The 20,013-nt window shown below is 50.1% G+C and overlaps 2 protein-coding genes across 2 annotated transcripts in view; both read right to left on the bottom strand.

Annotated features, from left to right (window-relative positions):
* LOC142301282 (uncharacterized) overlaps positions 1 to 6,217 on the bottom strand; it is a 28,462-nt gene extending 22,245 nt beyond the window's left edge. Inside the window, exon 1 of the mRNA XM_075342311.1 lies at positions 6,140 to 6,217. Within this exon, the coding sequence (XP_075198426.1) occupies positions 6,140 to 6,178 (39 nt within the window). The 5' untranslated portion in view covers positions 6,179 to 6,217. The remainder of the gene's footprint in view (positions 1 to 6,139) is intronic.
* Positions 6,218 to 6,289: 72 nt separating this feature from the next.
* LOC142302328 (uncharacterized) overlaps positions 6,290 to 20,013 on the bottom strand; it is a 213,082-nt gene continuing 199,358 nt past the window's right edge. The window contains exons 10-12 of the mRNA XM_075343390.1: positions 12,115 to 12,315; positions 11,478 to 11,619; positions 6,290 to 6,319 (exon numbers count right to left, since the gene is read on the bottom strand). Of these exons, the coding sequence (XP_075199505.1) occupies positions 6,290 to 6,319; positions 11,478 to 11,619; positions 12,115 to 12,315 (373 nt within the window). The remainder of the gene's footprint in view (positions 6,320 to 11,477; positions 11,620 to 12,114; positions 12,316 to 20,013) is intronic.

A 20,013-nucleotide genomic window follows, 5' to 3' on the forward strand; every position in this document is an offset into this window, starting at 1 on the left:
GGCGGCGGTTCAGTGACGTCGCTGTGACGCCACACGGACTGCCCCCTTAGAAAGGAGGCGGTTCGCCCGTCACAGCGACATCGCCGGACAGGTAAGTATGTGTGACGGCTGTTGTGCGACACGGGCAGCGATTTGCCCGTATCGCGCAATAGATGGGGGCGGGTACCCACACTAGTGATATCGGGACCGATATCTGTTACATCTCGTGGCTCTTCTCTTGCAAGGAATGAGGTGGTCCCCCATTCCTTGTCTGCCGCGAGCCCTCTTGCTCAGCAGCGCCAAAGGCCTGGGAGACTGCAGGAGTTTCCTCCTCCTAGATGCAGCAGAAGGGTGACACCTAGTGGTTTACTCCTTGTAAGGAATGGAGTGGTCTCCCATCCCTTGCCTGCCACATGTCCTCCTGCTCAGCATCGCAGAGGGTTGGAGTGGTTGCACAGTGTGCAAAGGATAGATGCTCAGGGAAGCAGCAAGACTTCCCTTAGCTCTGCACATTGTGAAACCGAAGATCCCGCCTTTATGACCCAGAGGCAGGAGGTTGAGCATGTGCCCCACGTGACGTCTTCTGATTCGCTCACTGGTATCACACGGCCAGATAACGAGGCTGGTGATGTGCTGAATCCTGACTGGCCGGGCCAGGACGTCACAGATCATGATTGGGTCACATCCGTCTCGCGCCCGCCCTTGGCTGGAGCTACATCTCCATAAAAACCCCTCCTGCCATCATGGCGGCGCGCGACCGTCCTTCTATGTTTGGATGTCTGGCAGCGTGCTGCCACGCCACTGTACAGACATTGTATTTTGCAGGTCTCGCCCCTGCCTTTCTGCTCTGGCAGTATTCCGTTTAACAGGGTGTGTTCCTGTCCCAGGTGAGCTCCTTGAATCTCTGTTGGACTCACCTGGTTTCTGAAGCACACGTGCGTGGGCACCTCTGTGCTACCCTCGTGCCATATTCCTGTGACTCCCGCTGGCACACGTGCGTAGGCACCTCTGTGCGTCCCCGTGCAACAGGTACACCGAGTTGTGAGCCCCGTGCCATACAACCCTCACGGGTTAGGGCGGACAGGTGTACGCAGATCGTCTGTGACATTCCAGACGATCGCTAGCAGCAACCCGCTCACTCTTCTCCCACCATAGCAGCGGTCCCTTACACCGCACAGTGGACCTTGACCGGCGGAAGCTGTCCATATACCATCTTGGCACGCTTCCCCGGGTCCCCCTCGTAACATTACGGTCGCGCCAAAGGTCTGGCTATGGCAGAAGAGCAGCAGCAGTTGCTGCGTTATGTGCAGCAGTTGGAGTCACGATTGGCAGCTGTGGAGCGGTCTTCCCCCGATAAGGCTGCTCTAGCGACAATTGCCACCCAAGCGGCTACTCAGGCTGTGGAATTGAGCGCAAAGTCTCATCGCCTTGCGCTCCCAGAGCGCTTCAACGGGGACAGCTCCGAGTGCCGTGGTTTCATAAACCAGGTTACCACCTACTTTGAGATGTCCGCCACTCTTTATGCTACTGAGAAGGCGAAAGTAGCATTCGTCCAGTCCCTGCTCACAGGGGGAGCGCTAAAATGGTCCACGCCGTTGTGGGAGCGCGGAGATCGGGTGGTGAATCACCTTCCAGTTTATCTTGAGGCCATGAGAAAGGTGTTCCTCGGTCCTCAAGTCACCCACGACTCCGCGCTGCGACTCCTACGCCTTCGGCAAAAGTCCACTTCAGTCGGGGACTTTGCGGTGCAGTTCAGGACACTCGCCGCAGAGCTGGACTGGCCAGATAAAGTCCTTGTCCCTGTGTTCTGGGAGGGTCTGGCAGGGTTCGTCAAAGACGCACTGGCCACGCGTGATGTGCCGACCACCTTAGAGGCCTTGATACGGCTTGCTTCTCGCATAGACATCCGCCACGCGGAGCGGAGGCTCGAGGTCTCTTCAGCACCCACGTCTACCTGGCCTACAGAGCCTCTGACTCTCCTTCCCCACCAGACCAGTCTCCCAGTCAGTTCTGTTGATGACTCTGTGGAGCCCATGGAAGTCTCCAAGGTGGTCTCCTCTACCACAGGCTCTCGGCCGCCGGTCGTTTGCTTTGCCTGTGGGCAGAGGGGACATGTAGCTACCCGATGTTCAAAACCATCGGAAAAGAGACAAAGTCTGGTTTCCATCAGAGGAGGAGCCCTAGACGCTGCCTCTCCTTCTAAATTAACCCTCAGCGCCCAGTTGCAGTTCGGCACCACTGTCTTCCCTGCCCTGGCTTGCTTAGACACTGGCGCTGACGGCAATTTCATTTCAGCCTCCCTGGCAACTAGGTACTCTGTTCCCCTGGTCCTGTTGCCTAAACCAATCAGTGTCCAGGTAGTCAACGGGTCCCTACTTGCCAAACCCATTACCCAGATCACCGTCCCTCTCAGGATGGATGTACCACCAGGCCACCATGAGCAGGTGTCCTTTCTGGTGCTTCCAGAAGGGACGGATGAGATCCTACTAGGACTCCCCTGGTTGAAACGGCATGCTCCGATACTCAACTGGACAACAGGGGAGATCTCGTCCTGGGCAGGGTCATGTAAAGAACACCTCGGGACCACCGGGTCACCCACTCCCCTAGACCTGGTGCCACCTGGCCAGACCCTCGTTCCCCCTAGGTTACGGAACGATGTACTTTCCTGGGACCATACCTCCAAGGTCGTGGGCCTCTTCAGGTCCAAAAGGACCAGAGTTCTAGAGGCCAGGCATGATTGGTGGCCGACGGCCGACTCCTCGTCCGACAACCCTGAAGTAGCGAGGTTGGTTAAAACAAAAATCGTTCAGGGCAAGAGGTACTTCCTCGTGGAGTGGGTCGGTCGTGGACCGAAGCATAGGACCTGGGAATTGGAGGATCATGTCCACGCTCCGGGTTTGGTAGCAGCCTTTGAGCACAGGCGGCGGGGGGGCCCTAGACAGGGGGGTAATGTTACATCTCGTGGCTCTTCTCTTGCAAGGAATGAGGTGGTCCCCCATTCCTTGTCTGCCGCGAGCCCTCTTGCTCAGCAGCGCCAAAGGCCTGGGAGACTGCAGGAGTTTCCTCCTCCTAGATGCAGCAGAAGGGTGACACCTAGTGGTTTACTCCTTGTAAGGAATGGAGTGGTCTCCCATCCCTTGCCTGCCACGTGTCCTCCTGCTCAGCATCGCAGAGGGTTGGAGTGGTTGCACAGTGTGCAAAGCATAGATGCTCAGGGAAGCAGCAAGACTTCCCTTAGCTCTGCACATTGTGAAACCGAAGATCCCGCCTTTATGACCCAGAGGCAGGAGGTTGAGCATGTGCCCCACGTGACGTCTTCTGATACGCTCACTGGTATCACACGGCCAGATAACGAGGCTGGTGATGTGCTGAATCCTGACTGGCCGGGCCAGGACGTCACAGATCATGATTGGGTCACATCCGTCTCGCGCCCGCCCTTGGCTGGAGCTACATCTCCATAAAAACCCCTCCTGCCATCATGGCGGCGCGCGACCGTCCTTCTATGTTTGGATGTCTGGCAGCGTGCTGCCACGCCACTGTACAGACATTGTATTTTGCAGGTCTCGCCCCTGCCTTGCTGCTCCGGCAGTATTCCGTTTAACAGGCTGTGTTCCTGTCCCAGGTGAGCTCCTTGAATCTCTGTTGGACTCACCTGGTTTCTGAAGCACACGTGCGTGGGCACCTCTGTGCTACCCTCGTGCCATATTCCTGTGACTCCCGCTGGCACACGTGCGTAGGCACCTCTGTGCGTCCCCGTGCAACAGGTACACCGAGTTGTGAGCCCCGTGCCATACAACCCTCACGGGTTAGGGCGGACAGGTGTACGCAGATCGTCTGTGACATTCCAGACGATCGCTAGCAGCAACCCGCTCACTCTTCTCCCACCATAGCAGCGGTCCCTTACACCGCACAGTGGACCTTGACCGGCGGAAGCTGTCCATATACCATCTTGGCACGCTTCCCCGGGTCCCCCTCGTAACAGATATCGCAGTGTGTAAAGTAGCCTTAAGTCCTGAAAATCCTCTGCTGCGCATGCTCAAGTACTTAGTTCTCTGTCAGACACTAAAGTGGTCTTTACACACAGCGATGTCGCTGGTGAAAGCACCCGCCCCCGTCGGTTGTGCGTCACGGCAAATCGCTGCCCGTGGCGAACAAAAATGCTTATGTACCGCCCCACGTCACACTTATACCTGTCACACAGACTTTCCTGCCTAGCGACGTCGCTGTAGCTGGTGAACCACCTCCTTTCTAAGGGGGCGGTTCGTTCGGCATCACAGCGGCGTCACTAAGCGGCCGCCCAATAGAAGCGGAGGGGCGGAGATGAGCAGGCCGAACATCCCGCTTACCTCCTTCCTTCCTCCTTGCGGGCGGCCGCAGGGACGGTGCTGTTCCTTATTCCTGCAGTGTCACACATAGCGATGTGTGCTGCCGCAGGAACAACGAACAGCCTGCGTCCAGCAACAGCAACGATAATCGGGATTAGAACGACTGGACAACGATCAACGATATGGGAAGTATTTTTGATCGTTTAACGGTCGTTTGTGCGTTTCACACGCAACGACGTCGCTATCGAAGCCGGATGTGTGTCAGAAATTTTGTGACCCCAACGACATCTCGCTTAAAGCCCGCTTTACACGCTTCAATATATCTCACAATCCATTGTTGGGATCAAGTTGTAAGTGACGCACATTCGGCATCGTTCGTGACGTATTTGCGTGTGACACCTACGTGCGATCAAGATTGAACGCAAATAAGGTGATCGCATACACGTCGTTTATTCCTCATACATTGGACGTTTTGTTGTACGAACCTAGTCAACTGAAACGTGTGACATCCCTCATACGATTTTGATGTCTGAGGCTATGTGCGCAGGTGTGCGCTCTGCACCGCAGCTTAAAAAAGGTCCGCTTCAGAGCGCAGCTGAAAGCTGCGTTCTGAAGCGCCTTACAATGTCTGTCATTCACTAATCTCTGTCAGTCGGTCACTATCTCTGTCCCTCTCTCTCTGTCCATGTCAGTCTATCCCTCTTACCCCATCGCTCATACTCACCGATACCCGATCACCGGCGCGGCGCTGCACGGCATTCACACTGCTCCAGCGGCTTTACTATTTTGAAAAAATAAAAAAAGGTCCCCCCCAATTTTAAAACCAGCCAGATAAAGCCATACGGCTGACGGCTGGTATTCTCAGGATGGGGAGCTCCACGTTATGGGGAGCCCCCCAGCCTAACAATATCAGCCAGCAGCCGCCCAGAATTGCCGCATACATTAGATGCGACAGTTCTGGGACTGTACCCGGCTCTTCCCGATTTGCCCTGGTGCTTTGGCAATCGGGGTAATAAGGAGTTATTGGCAGCCCATAGCTGCCAATAACTCCTAGATTAATCATGTCAGGCGTCTCCCCGAGATACCTTCCATGATTAATCTGTAAGTTACAGTAAATAAACACACACACCTGAAAAAATCCTTTATTAGAAATAAAAAACACAAACATATATCCTCGTTCACCACTTTAATAAGCCCGATAATAAGCCTCCATGTCCGGCGTAATCCAGGATGGTCCAGCGTCGCTTCCAGCTCTGCTTCATGAAGGTGACCGGAGCTGCAGAAGACACCGCCGCTCCTGTCAGCTCCATGCAGCTAATGAAGGAAATAGCGCGATCAGCTCTGCTGTCACTGAGGTTACCCGCTGTCACTGGATACAGCGATGGCCGCGGGTAACCTCAGTGACAGCTCAGCTGATCGCGCGGCTGTCTTCAGTTGCCAATAGAAGCGGAGGGGCGGAGATGAGCGGAACGTAAACATTCCGCCCACCTCCTTCCTTCCGCATTGCTAGCCGGGAGCCGCAGGTAAGATCTGTTCATCGTTCCCGGGGTGTCACACACTGCGATGTGTGATACCCCGGGTACGATGAATAACCTGACGTTCAATTTATGAGGAATGAACGACGTGCGTGCGATGAACGTTTTACCGTTCATTCGCAATCGCACGAAGCTGTTACACACTACAATGTACCTTACGATGCCGGATGTGCGTCTCTTACAACGTGACCCCGCCGACAAATCATAAGATATATTGTAGTGTGTAAAGCGGGCTTAAGTAATTTGCCCCAAAGTAACTTTGAGAAATAAAACAAGTTGTGTTCACCGAGATATACCCACCAAATATACAGTGGAATAGCCGTTTTCTTTTCCAACCATGGCTAAGGCTGTGACTGCTTTAAAGTGACCCGCTAATACCTTCTTGCAGGTGAAACCTATACCATGTAACAAAAATAAACATTTAGCAGCTTTTAGAACACACAACTAAAATCAAACATCAAACACTATACTGGATATATTCTAAATAGGAAAAAGTAGAGGAAAGACATTATATCAATCTGTCATTTGATATAAAATCACCACTCTATGCAATAAATTGGCAGGAAATGGTGTGAGATACAGCCCCTGTAGAGATTGTCCCTAGGGATGGGTGGACCCGGACTGTAAAAGTCAATGACACCCCCATCACTAATCTGTAAATGAAAGTAAATAAACAGAAACACCGAAAAAAATTTTATTTGGAATAAAATACAAAAAACACCCTCTTTCACCACTTTATTAACCCCAACATACCCCTGCTGTTCCGACGTAATCCATACGAGATCCCACGACGGTCCTGGCTCTGCTACATCCGAGCCTGGAGAGACTGAAAGCATGTCCAATCTCTCCAGGTCCTGAGAAACACTGACAAGAAGGACCCGGCTGGCAGCAGTGAATTCACTCAGTTCACATGAGGTCATACCCGATGACCTCTGGTGACCTGAAGCACTCTGCCTTACATTACGGGGGTTACGTTTTTGTTGCCAGGAGGTGCTGAAACCGTCTGCACCAGTGTTCAGCCCCAAACTTGCACATCCTGGCAGAAAAAAAACCCCTTTTTATTTTGCATTTTTGGGCCAAGGGATGCAAATTTGGTAATGACATTTTTAAACTATATTCCTGCACCCAATCTACACCTCTTGGCAAAAAAGCAAAAACCCCACATTTTTTACACATTTTTTGCCATGGTTTTCTGCCAGGGGGTGTACATTTGGTGCTGAATTTGTCTGCACCAGAGTTCAGCATCAAATTTCACCTTCTGGCAGAAAAAAAATGGGTTTTTTTTGCATTTTTGGACCAAGAGATGCAATTTTGGTGATGACATTTTTACACCATATTCCTGCACCCACTCTACACCTCCTGGCAAAAAAAAAAATCACTGTTTTATGATGCATTTTTTTATGCGGTTTTTGCCTAAGGTTTTTGCTGCGGTATTAATGCAGTTTTCTGCCAGGTGTATATTGGGTGCATGAATATAGTGTAAAAATGTCAGCACTAAACCTAGATCTCTTGGCAAAAAAAACGTGGTTTTCTGCCAGGAGATGCAGGTGAGTTTACTCATTTTACTGAGAACACCTGGAACACCTGGAATCAGGTTAAATGCTGTCACAGGTGGAGGACCGTGGGAACTTCCAGCTGGACCGCTGATTGCTGTGGCTCATTCATTCTCTGCACTCACAGTGGACAGTCATGCTATATAGCTTCTCACAATGACTTGGATGTAGCAGAGCTGAATCGTTGTGGGACCTCTTGTGGATTACTTCAGACCTGCAGAGGTGTTTAGGGGGTTAATAAAGTGGTGAAAGAGGGTGGCTTTTTGTATTTTATTCCAAATAAAGGATTTTTTCGGTGTTTTTGTTTGTTTACTTTCACTTACAGATTAGTGATTAGGGCATCATAGACCCCTGCCATTACTAATCTAGGGCTTAGTAGCAGTTGTGGGCTGTTATTAACCCCTTATATTACCCTGATTGCAACCACAAAAGGGTGATCAGGAAGAACCGGGTAAAGTGCAATAATTCCTGATGGCTGATACTTTTAGGTTGGACTTCCCCAGGCTGAGAATACCAGCCCCCAGCTGTTGGACTTTATCTTGCCTTGGTATGAAAATTGAGGGGGACCATCGTTTTTTTAAAATTATTTATTTAACTAATAAAAAAAAAAAAGTCCCATGCGGTACCTCTTCCTTTGATATACAGCCAAGATAAGTGCAGGGCTTGGCGGCTGCAGCCTGTAGCCATGAGCTTTATCTGTGCTGGGTATCAGAATAGTCTATGCCAATTGTTTTATTTATTTTTTTTATACCACGATATCAACAGTAGATGCTAGAGAATAAGGGCTCCTTCCAGGTATGACGTCATTACAACACACCCAGGTGTTCAGAATGACATACGACGTTTCCAGCCAGAATAAACATTATTTTTTTAAGTCCATGTGGGCATGGAGTTGTTTATAATAGAAGCGAGGGTGGGGTAAGATCCCCAGATAGGGGGGTACAGGTGGTGTGAAGCCCCCCCCTTGCATGATTATGGTAGACGAGAGGAACTATCGCGAAGTCCAACAACCAAGCCAGTCACGCCCACTAACCTGGAATGAGCTCGTACATTTTAGGCTCACGGTAGATGCTAGAGTGTACGGGCTCCTTCAGTTACACTGCTTTCCCCACACACTGGCCATCCTGGCACCTGTGATTGGATACAGTCAGCTGACACACTGCCACTTAGGGTGGGGGAGTGTCTGACTGCAACCAATCACAGGCATCGGTGGGCGGGAGAAGCAGTGCATTTGCATGACCAGTAATTAGCAGCCCAGGAAGTGAATGGCAGGCCTGGGAGCAGCTTACAGCCATGCCGGAGCCTTGGTAAGTACAGTGCACTTGCTCCCATTCCTCTATCCTTTCAACCACCATTTTTAATCTCATGATTCTGATCCCCATTGACTTATATGGGGGCTGGATTCCGGATCAGGTCTGGATTTAATAAAAAAAAAAAAAAAAAAAAAAAAAAAGAGAGAACAGGGACTCACCAGTCCCGGTTATCTGCGAGTCTGCTCATCTCTAACCACAACTAATTCTCAGCAAATTCAGTACCAAGCAACTGCATGGATTAATGGGCTGCTTTTACATGCTGCGATATTAGTAACGATATATCGTCGGGGTCACGGCGGTAGTGACGCACATCCGGCGCCATTACCGACATCGCAGCGTGTAACACAAATGAGCGACGATCAACGAGCACAAAAACGTGAAAAATCGTTGATCGGTGACACGTCGCTCATTTCCTTAATATCGTTGCTGCAGCAGGTACGATGTTGTTCGTCGCTCCTACGGCACCACACATCGCTGTGTGTGACACCGCAATAACGACAAACATCTCCTTACCTGCCTCCACCGGCAATGAGGAAGGAAGTAGGTGGGCGGGATGTTACGTTCCGCTCATCTCTGCCCCTCCGTTTCTATTGGCCGGCCGCTTAGTGACGTCGCTGTGACGCCGAATGCACCTCCCCCTTGAGGGAGGGATTGTTTGGCCGTCACAGCGACGTCGCTGCACAGGTATGTGCGTGTGATGCTGCTGTAGCGATAATGTTCGCTACGGCAGCGATCACCACATATCGTGCCACCGACGGGGGCGGGTGCTATAACACTCGACATCGATAGCAATCGCTAGCGATGTCGCAATATGTATAGCACCCTTAACAGTACACTTGAAAGAAAAGACTAAGTATTTTTTGGATCCAGAGGATTTTCTGCACGATTTTGTCCTTACCTGCTAGATGCTTGTTTATTAACACATCACTTTTTTCATTGTTGAATAGGCTCTCTGTAGTAATCTGAAGCAGCAAAATGTCATATTCAAACACATTTGAGAAACAGTATTTTACTATGTATTTACTTATATTATTATATTGCTATTTTATAGGTTTTAATGACTTACTATTATTTTATATATAATTATTTATTTATGGTATTGTTTTTATTTTATATAATATACTTATTTATTTTTTGAGATATATCATATTAATACATTTAAATTGGATATAAAATACCAATATATCATTTTACAAAGTAGTGTTTTTGTTATTTATGTTTAATTTATTTATTATTGTTGTAATTGTTTTATTGTTATTTTATATTATATTGTTATATTTTATTATGCTTATGTTATTGTTTTAATGTTAGTTAATATATTATATTGTTGGATTGTTATTTTATATAGTAAATTCATATTTTGCTATTTAAAATGTTTAGCTTAAGTAATGTAAATCTACTGCCTAAATTTATAGAAGTTGATTATATTTCAATTCTTTTTAGGAAATACTGCTTATACTTGATTGAACATTATGTTTATTTTACTGGGTACAAGCCCTTATTGATACGACAGAGGATAATTTATTGATTACTTGGGTTCCAACCACTGAGACCACCATCAATTCGGAGAATGGGACTCTGCAGAGCCTTGTCTCAATAGAGCAGAAGTATACATGGAGTACAGAGTATCATCTCCAGCAGTCCCTTAGTGATTGCATGGAGCAGAACTGCACATGCATTGGAGAATATTTTCAAAAGTCCCATAGTGAATAAATGGCCAGAAGTGCAAATGCAGCTGAGAGTATATTCAGTAGTTTTTTATGAATAGAGCAAAAGTGCACATGAAGTGGAGAGTATCTCCAGCAGTCCCATAGTGAATGAGAGGAGGAGGAGTGCACATGGAATGGAGAATATCTCCAGCAATAGTGAATATATGAAGCAAAAGTGCACATGGAGCGGAGAGTATCTCCAGCAATCCATAATGAATTAATGCAACAGAAGTCCAAAAAGTATGGTGAGTATCATCTCCAACAGTCCCATAGTGAAGGAATGGAGCAGAGGTGCATATGGACCAGAGAGTATCTCCAGCAGTCCCATAGTGAATGAATGGAGCAGAATTGCACATGGAGCAGAGAGTATTATCTCCAGCACTCCCATAGTGAATAAATGAAGCAAAAGTGCACATGGAGTGGAGAGTATCTCCAGCAGTGCCATAGTGAATGCATGAAGCAAAAGTGCACATGGAGTGGAGAGTATAATCTCCAGCAGTCCCACTGTGAATGAATGGAGCAGAAGTGCACATGGAGTGGAGAGTATCTCCAGCAGTCCCACAGTGAATGCATGGAGCAGAAGTGCACAAGAAGGGGAGAGTATTATCTCCTGCAGTCCCACAGTGAATGCATAGAGTGGAGGTGCATATGTTTGACCTCTGCTCCATTCAGAAAGGGCTCTTCAAAGCCTGATTCGGGGGGATTTATGGGGGTCCCAGTTATCAGAATCAATTAGCGGTCAGCAGTCTATAAGTTATGTAGTATCCTTTTCATAGAGGATAACATATGCTTGGAAAAACTTGAATTTCAAACTTCCACTTTACTACAAATTTTCTCCGTGGTGATCTGACTCTATCTTCTAAATGAGGATGCATTTATTTATATAATACAAAGTACAAATGTTGTCCGTGCTCACAGCATGCAGGGTCTCATGGTCTGTAGGCAGCAGTTGAGGAGAGCACTAGGATCACTATATAATCAGACCAATGGTGCCCTAATGAAATAGGGGTGGATGGAAGGGCATTTAAAAGTAACCTGAATTTATACCAAAAAGGCCATTTACCTTCATAAGATGCTGTTCATCATCGGGAGAGAAACTGTCTTTATGAAATGGACCTGATACAGAGTCATCAAACTCCCACAGGTAAATGTCCCCACTTTCTGTTGCCATGACCAGTAAATCTATTTCGTCACTGAACAGTGACCTTAGAAATATAGACAAGTTAGCATAGAGAGGCATCTCTTATATACTGTATAAGTACTATATGGTCTATTCGCACATAATGATATATACAGTAATTTTTTTAAAACAGTAAACTTTTGCTAACAATGAAAATAAACCAATCTAATTTAAATATGAACACTCTAAAAGTCCAAATATTCCAATTTATGCAAAAATATATCTAAAATTATATAGGGAAATATAGAGGGTGCCGACCAGGTAGGGTTCAAACGTTCCGGTCATTGGCTTGTACTCACTAAGTCTGCCGGACAGCAAATGGAATTGCAAGCTGCCGGTCGTGATGTGCAACAAGGTCCACACATATCCAAATCCTACATGTTTGAGAGTACCTCTGCCTCCTTTCTACCTCAGTAAAGCATTTGCTGTTCACACTACTAGATGCAATGATTTTTGTTGCAAGGTTATTACAAATATAGTTACCTAAATTGTATATTTGAAGCATAGAATAAACTCTTACTTTGTATAGCCACAGACATTTTCCTGGGAGGTAGAGGGTCTCTGATTATTCAATATTATGCCCTTTCTCAATATCCCTGCCGTCCCTGGCCGTTGAATCCTGGAATGAGGCCTCTTGTTCTGTTCTGTCATCGGTTTCTGTACAAGACATCGCAGTCCTCTTCTCTCTGGCTTGGTGTCTTCCATATTGTACGATTCCTTGCTGTATGAACACACTTACAATGTTAAAATGTATATATATATATATATATATATATATATATATAGCACCTCATGGCAAAGAATTCTCTGTGGCTTTAAAAATAGAATTGTTGCTCTACATAAAGATGGTCTAGGCTATAAGAAGAATGTCATCACCCTGAAACTGAGCTGTAGCATGGTGGTCAAGAAACACACAAAGCAAATGATTTAGAAGTACATAAGTAGAAAAACTAAAGCAAAAACTCCGAAAATTCACAATTTTAATAGTATAAATTTCGACTATCCCTTCAGGCCCTAATACGACCCTAGCAAGTCTAAAGGTGATAGTACTGACAAGGATTAGGCAATCCAAGAATGAACCAACAATCAAATCTAATATAGATGATAAGGATAAACTACAACCAATGTGATTAAATTGGGAAAATATCAAGGTGTAATAACCCAAAATATAACCACTCAGTTTTTTTCAAGCGGTTTCAAAAAGAAAACCACCCGACGTGTTTCCCCTCATCTATCTAAGGTTTCTCAGGAGTGGATTAAAGAGTTAATTCAAAAAGACAAAGATGGCACAGTATTAAATGCTGGTAGTCCTATATCACACTGGGAATCAAATGATGTTTAAATCTCTCCAATTAAACCAATATGAAACAATGTTCAGATGATAAGAAAACCTCAATGTCTAAACCAACCAATGTCCTGGTGACCATTAAGGCATCAAAGAGTTAACAGCAAAATCTGTTCATTTAACAATGGAGGCAGATTCAATCAATAGTAGCCACCACTCAAAATATAGGGCATTAGCTACATATCTTAAACCCCAGTGTTCATCAGATGAAGGTGTGACGCCCTGGGCAAGCCAGGGGTCACAGGTCATAACACCACTACACCCTACACCCCGGATAGGTACACCAAAGCTACACAAAAATCCTTGTTGCCTTCCTCCAGGGGCTGATGTCCACACCAGGGGGTGGGCCAGGCGGTTGGCTCCGCCCACCGAGGAGTTCACAGCCCTGGAGGCGGGGAAAACCAGGCAGTTAAGCTAGGGAAGTGAAGGAGTGAAGAGATCAGTTTAGGGAGAGTGAGAGTTAAGAGTGAAGTGGTAGAGGAGCAAGAGAGAGGAGTAAAGGTAGAAGAGAAAGTGACAGTTGAGCAAGCCTGAAGTTGGTCCGGGTGTGTGCCCCGGACTGAGAACAGCAAGGTTAGCAGACGGCGGTGATTGTCGGCAGGAGAGGCTGCTTGGAGGTTGCCGAAAGGACCGTGGACGGGTGGTGGCCCGGCGGTACCGGAGCGGTATACGAAGAGAAGCCAGCACCATTGGCAGGGGCCTTTCGGATCCCGGCAAGGCTAGGACTCGCCGTGAATTTGCCAAATCCGTCAGTGAAGGGGACCTCTGGGTCTCCCAACAACCAAGTCCCGATTGAAGGCAACAGTCCAACCGTTAGAGAGAGACACCGCCACCGCCAAGGCACCAGTTTCTCAGGGCCAGCGCCTGCAGGCAAGGAGGGGCTCCTCCGGCACATATCCAAGCCGGGGAGCGGGTTATCAGTGGGAACCCATCGCTACCAACATTTCATTAGGTGCAGGGACAGAGACCGTCACCGTCAACTACCGGGGAAAAGCAACAGCAGCCGTCCGTGGGAACTGTCTTTCCAGCCGTGTGTTTTACCGAGAACTGTGTCACCGTCTCAGGCTGAGTGAGTACCACAGTGCCGTGAGGCACAGCGCTGCCCCCGCGTCCCTGCACCCCACCAAGCCCTGCACTGGCCCTGCCATCCAGCATCCCCCACCTCATCACTGGGCCCCGGGACAACCACCCCCTACCCACGGAGGGGAGAACTAACAACTTTGCTGCTCCCTGTCACCGCTCCCGGGATCCCCATACAGAGCAGCGGTGGTGTCCATACAATCACCACAACCGTGTGTGGCGTCACGGACAATAAACTATCCCAACAACCAAACCCCTTTCACTCACTCACGAGGAGCGCCGCTCGAGTCCCCGGGATCCGGCCCATCGCTCGAGCCACCGAGCAGCAGCAGGCCGCAGCAGCAGCGGCAGCCGGACCCGAGCAGTGGGAGAGCGCAGCGTCCCCTCCTCCGCCCGCGACAACTTGGTGTCACGAACAGGATCTTACCGCTCTGCCGTTGGGTAGAGGTGCGCCTTGTGACCGCCGGAGGTGTCCGGCCGGAAAATTTCAGAAGCCGCCATCTTTGGCGCGAAGAGTTCCCGCTCGAGCGTCTTCTCGAGTAACAGAGGCGCGAAGGCCAAAACCCCGCCCTGATAGAGGAGGGGCCGGAAAGAGGCTAAGGGGGACGAAATGGCGACTGGTCGCATGTAACCGCGGCTATAGAAGCAGGGACGCCAGGACCCTGCGGCCATTGACTGGTTCCTGGAAGGGGCCGCTGCTAAAGATACTGAGTTCGACCGACAACACCGTGGTCCCCGCGCCTGGCCCCGCAGTGCGGGTGGAAGTCCGGACCGTCCAGCTAAGCAGCCGTCTGCAGGTCCGCATGCAGCTCCTCCTGGAGGAGTGGGAGGCCGACATGGCGGAAGTGGTGGCGGCCATACGGAGACGCAAGGTGGAGGGAGTCTTGGAAGGGAGGGTAAGTGACCCACGCCCCTGTGCGCCTAGTGGGTCGGTCATCGCGGCTGAGGGACCCGGTCCACACCCGCTCGCCCTGCTACCTCCCCCGCTACCCGTGTTGGCTGCGGCTGCCCCGCCACCAGGCCCGCTACCACCACCACCGGTAGCGGGTAGCGGTACCCTGCCAATCCGCCCCGGCGGACTGACCTGCAGCAGAAGCTCGTGACCACCCTGATCCGCTTCAATGGAAGAAGCCGAAGGCTGAGGCCATCAGCAAAGATGCACCGGAGGCACGGCGGGGATGCAGCTGCCAGGAGGCAGAGCAGGCCATGTCACAGCGGGGTCCCTCATTACTGAAGGTGCCAGTCGTAGCCGACACGGAGGGACTCTGGCTGGGTCCGTCCCCTGCACACGCTGAACCGGAGCAAGCAGAAAGTGCTCCAGACTGGGAGCGGCGGCAACGGCAGCTGCGCAGAGAGATCGATGCCCGAGAGGGGTATAGAGCGGATGTGTATGCCCGCATGTATATGGAAGAAGATCGCCTGCAGCAAGCTACCATTGGGGTCCAGAGCGGTGCACCATGTGAAGGTGGCACTAGAGCCCCACGAGTGAGAATGGACTGTTGAGCCGCAAAAGGCAGCGGAGCACCGTTGCACCGTCCCCGTTGGGACCACCAGTGTGTGTGTTTGGAAGTTTTGAAAAGTTTTGAGATAAAATGAAAGTAATCAACCGAAGCCTCAGCTGATTGTCAACCGTGATTGGAACCGGCCGTTGCCGGCATTGGTGTCCCCGTGGGGACCCTTCAAAAGTTGCATAGGGAACTCTCTATGAACAGGCCCGAGAACTTGCAGGGCAACCACAAACATTAGTGGCTTGTAAATAAAAATGTTGTTGCAGCTACAGTTACCGCCTCCGGAGAGGCAGGTTGGAGGGAGGGCCCGCAGTGGAGCAGGCTGGGGCCCAGCCACCACAGGAACCGGTGGCTACCCTCTGGAGGGGAAGGACAGATCCCGCTCGGGTAACTTGGTGCAGGACTGGGGTCAAGGGGTGCTGCCTGGGTTTTAGGGGCAGCATCAGGGCCAGGTTACTTGGGTGGGAGAGAGCGGCAGCCGCAACCGTTTAAAACCGTTTGTAACATTTAAGCAAAGCACCTCCCGATGTGGGATGAAGTTATTTTACTTGTATGTCATATTTTTTATATCTTTTCAGAAAAATAAAACCGGTGTTGGACGGGCAGCCTGCGGACGGTCTGCATTTTGCTAAGGGGGAATGTGACGCCCTGGGCAAGCCAGGGGTCACAGGTCATAACACCACCACACCCTACACCCCGGATAGGTACACCAAAGCTACACAAAAATCCTTGTTGCCTTCCTCCAGGGGCTGATGTCCACACCAGGGGGTGGGCCAGGCGGTTGGCTCCACCCACCGAGGAGTTCACAGCCCTGGAGGCGGGAAAACCAGGCAGTTAAGCTAGGGAAGTGAAGGAGTGAAGAGATCAGTTTAGGGAGAGTGAGAGTTAAGAGTGAAGTGGTAGAGGAGCAAGAGAGAGGAGTAAAGGTGGAAGAGAAAGTGACAGTTGAGCAAGCCTGAAGTTGGTCCGGGTGTGTGCCCCGGACTGAGAACAGCAAGGTTAGCAGACGGCGGTGATTGTCGGCAGGAGAGGCTGCTTGGAGGTTGCCGAAAGGACCGTGGACGGGTGGTGGCCCGGCGGTACCGGAGCGGTATACGAAGAGAAGCCAGCACCATTGGCAGGGGCCTTTCGGATCCCGGCAAGGCTAGGCAAGGCTAGGAGTCACCGTGAATTTGCCAAATCCGTCAGTGAAGGGGACCTCTGGGTCTCCCAACAACCAAGTCCCGATTGAAGGCAACAGTCCAACCGTTAGAGAGAGACACCGCCACCGCCAAGGCACCAGTTTCTCAGGGCCAGCGCCTGCGGGCAAAGAGGGGCTCCTCTGGCACATATCCAAGCCGGGGAGCGGGTTATCAGTGGGAACCCATCGCTACCAACATTTCATTAGGTGCAGGGACAGAGATCGTCACCGTCAACTATCGGGGAAAAGCAACAGCAGCCGTCCGTGGGAACCGTCTTTCCAGCCGTGTGTTTTACCGAGAACTGTGTCACCGTCTCAGGCTGAGTGAGTACCACAGTGCCGTGAGGCACAGCGCTGCCCCCGCGTCCCTGCACCCCACCAAGCCCTGCACCGGCCCTGCCATCCAGCATCCCCCACCTCATCACTGGGCCCCGGGACAACCACCCCCTACCCACGGAGGGGAGAACTAACAACTTTGCTGCTCCCTGTCACCGCTCCCGGGATCCCCATACAGAGCAGCGGTGGTGTCCATACAATCACCACAACCGTGTGTGGCGTCACGGACAATAAACTATCCCAACAACCAAACCCCTTTCACTCACGGGCGAGGAGCGCTGCTTGAGTCCCCGGGATCCGGCCCATCGCTCGAGCCACCGAGCAGCAGCAGGCCGCAGCAGCAGCGGCAGCCGGACCTGAGCAGTGGGATAGCGCAGCGTCCCCTCCTCCGCCCGCGACAAAGGACATTCATGAAAGGACTCCCTAGATGAAAAACGGATCCAAAATCTCCAGTGCAGCCATTACTCGGTTCCTCATCTCACCACCCTCCAGCTCAGATGCGGTCAAACAGTAAGAGTGAGTTTCAAGGGCAAAGGAGATGGTGGTCAAGACCATACAGCGGTTTAAAAAGACAGGTTCCACACAAAATAGGCCTTGTGTGACCAAAGAAGTTGAGTGCATGTGCTCAACGTCATATCCAGAGAATGTATCTTCAAAGTAAATGTATGAGTGCTGCCAACATGACTGCAAAAGTTAAAAGTGGTGGAGGGGTCAGCCTGTCAGCTCTCAGACCATAAGCAACACATTGCATCAAATTGGTCTACATAGCTGTCGTCCCAGAATAAAACCTCTTCTAAAGATGATGTGCAAGAAACCTGGCAAACAGTTTGCTGAAGACAAGCAGACTAAGGACATGGATTACTGGAACCAGATCCTGTCGTCTGATGAGACAAAGATGAACTTAATTGTTTCAGATGGTGTCAAGCGTGTATTGCGGCAACCAGGTGAGGAGTACAAAGACAAGTGTGTCTTGCATACAGTCAAGCATGGTGGTGGGATTATCATGGTTTCGGGGGGTACATGAGTTCTACTGGCTGTGGGGAGCTAGAGTTCATTGAGGGAACCGTGAATGCTAACATGTACTGTGACATACTGAAGCAGAGCACGATCCCCCCTTTGGAATCTGGACTGCAGGGCAGTATTCCAATATGATGATCACCTCAAACACACCTCCAAGACGACTACTGCCTTGCTAAAGAAACTGAGGGTAAAGGTGCTGGCCAAACATGTCTCCAGACCTAAACCTTATTGAGCATCTGTGGGGCCTCCTCAAACGGAAAGTGGAGGAGTTCAAGGACTTTAACATCCACCATCTCCGTGATGGTGACCTCCGTGCCCAAGAAAGGTAAGACACTGCTTGAAAATAATGGTGATTACACAAAATATTGACACTTTGGGCGCAATTTGGCCATTTTCACTTAGGGGTGTACTCACTTTTGTTGCCTGTGGTTTAGACATCAATTGCTGTGTATTGAGTTATTTAGAGGGCACACCAAATTTACACTGTTAGGCTGGGGCCACACGGGGACTACTGCGATCCCCTTGCATGACACTCGGCTCGTGCTGGCAGAACAGCAGAGTCGAGTGTCATGCGTGTGTCCTTGCAACTGAGGTCCGTTCGTGTGAGCAGACCTCAGCTGCGGGGGGCGGGGCGGCACTGAAGAGGGGAGGGAGGGATTTCTCTCCCTCTCTCCTGCGTAGCCGGCTATTGCCATTCTCGTACTGCATTAGCAGTACACCGGTGTACCGCGAGTGCAGTGCGATTTTTCTCTCGCCCCATTCACTTGAATGGGTGCGAGAGAAAGAGTCTCAGCTTACAATCGCAGCATGCTGCGATTGTTTTCTCGGTCCGATTAGGGCTGAGAAAATAATCGCTTATGTGTGCTGACACACAGGCTAGAATTGGTCCGAGGGGAATGCGATGTTTTATCGCACTCCACTAGCACTGTTTTTCTCGCCGTGTGGCTCAGGCCTAATACAAGCTGTACAGTTATTACTTTACATAGTACAAAATGTCATATCTTGTCCCATGAAAAGAAATAAGAAAATATTAACAAAAATGTGGGAGGTGTAGGTGTTTGTGAAATACTGTATGTAATATACATCACATATAAACGTACTGAACCTGAGGTAAAATAGGCAAAATAATAATTCTTTATATAGCACCCACCAGGGCCCCCATCAGGGCATGACAACAATGACTCCTGTATGGGGTCTGGTGAGCAGAAGCACAGAGGGGGGCCTGGACACACAGGGGGTGCCATCAGGTCACCCGAGATGGGTATCCACGGTGTCTCACCAGCGACTGCATGGGAGTCGGATTTTCTCTGTGCCGCTGTCAAGCATCAGCAGTGTGATCTGGTCAGCTAATCACGCTGCTGATGTCACTCCTCAACTCCGCAGAGGAGTGTGTGGGGTTGGTGGAAAGTGCTCCTATGGAGCTGACGAGACTAAAGATTGATTGTAATTAATGAACGGGTAAAGGGTGGAGGGGTGGTGTATGTGGAGCAATCGGGGGTTATTTGAGAACCCAGAATAGGGAGCAAGGGGGTAAGTGTAGACACAGTAGATGGACTGAATGAATGGGGTAGTATGGGGAGCCATGGATTAAATTTAAAGACACAGTGTGGGGAGCATGAGGGTGCGAACACCATATGGGAAGTGAGGGAGGATGAGTGTGGACACAGTATGAAGAGTGAGGGGGGATGGGTGCGAACACAGTATGAGAAGTAAGGGGGATTGGTGTGGATACAGTATGGGAAGTGAGAGATCGATGGGTGCAGATACAGTATGGGAAGTGAGGGGACTGTGTGTGGACACAGTATAGGGAGGGGGATGGGTGCGGACACAGTACGAGAGGGGGGTGGGTGCAGACATAGGTTGGGGAGCAAAGTGGTGATGACTACAGAGGTCCTTATAAGACCATATGAGATGAAAAAAATGTGAGGGGGCACATAAAGACTGGGTATG

Source organism: Anomaloglossus baeobatrachus, chromosome 4 (assembly GCF_048569485.1).
Source record: "Anomaloglossus baeobatrachus isolate aAnoBae1 chromosome 4, aAnoBae1.hap1, whole genome shotgun sequence".
NCBI classification, from domain to species: Eukaryota; Metazoa; Chordata; class Amphibia; order Anura; family Aromobatidae; genus Anomaloglossus; species Anomaloglossus baeobatrachus.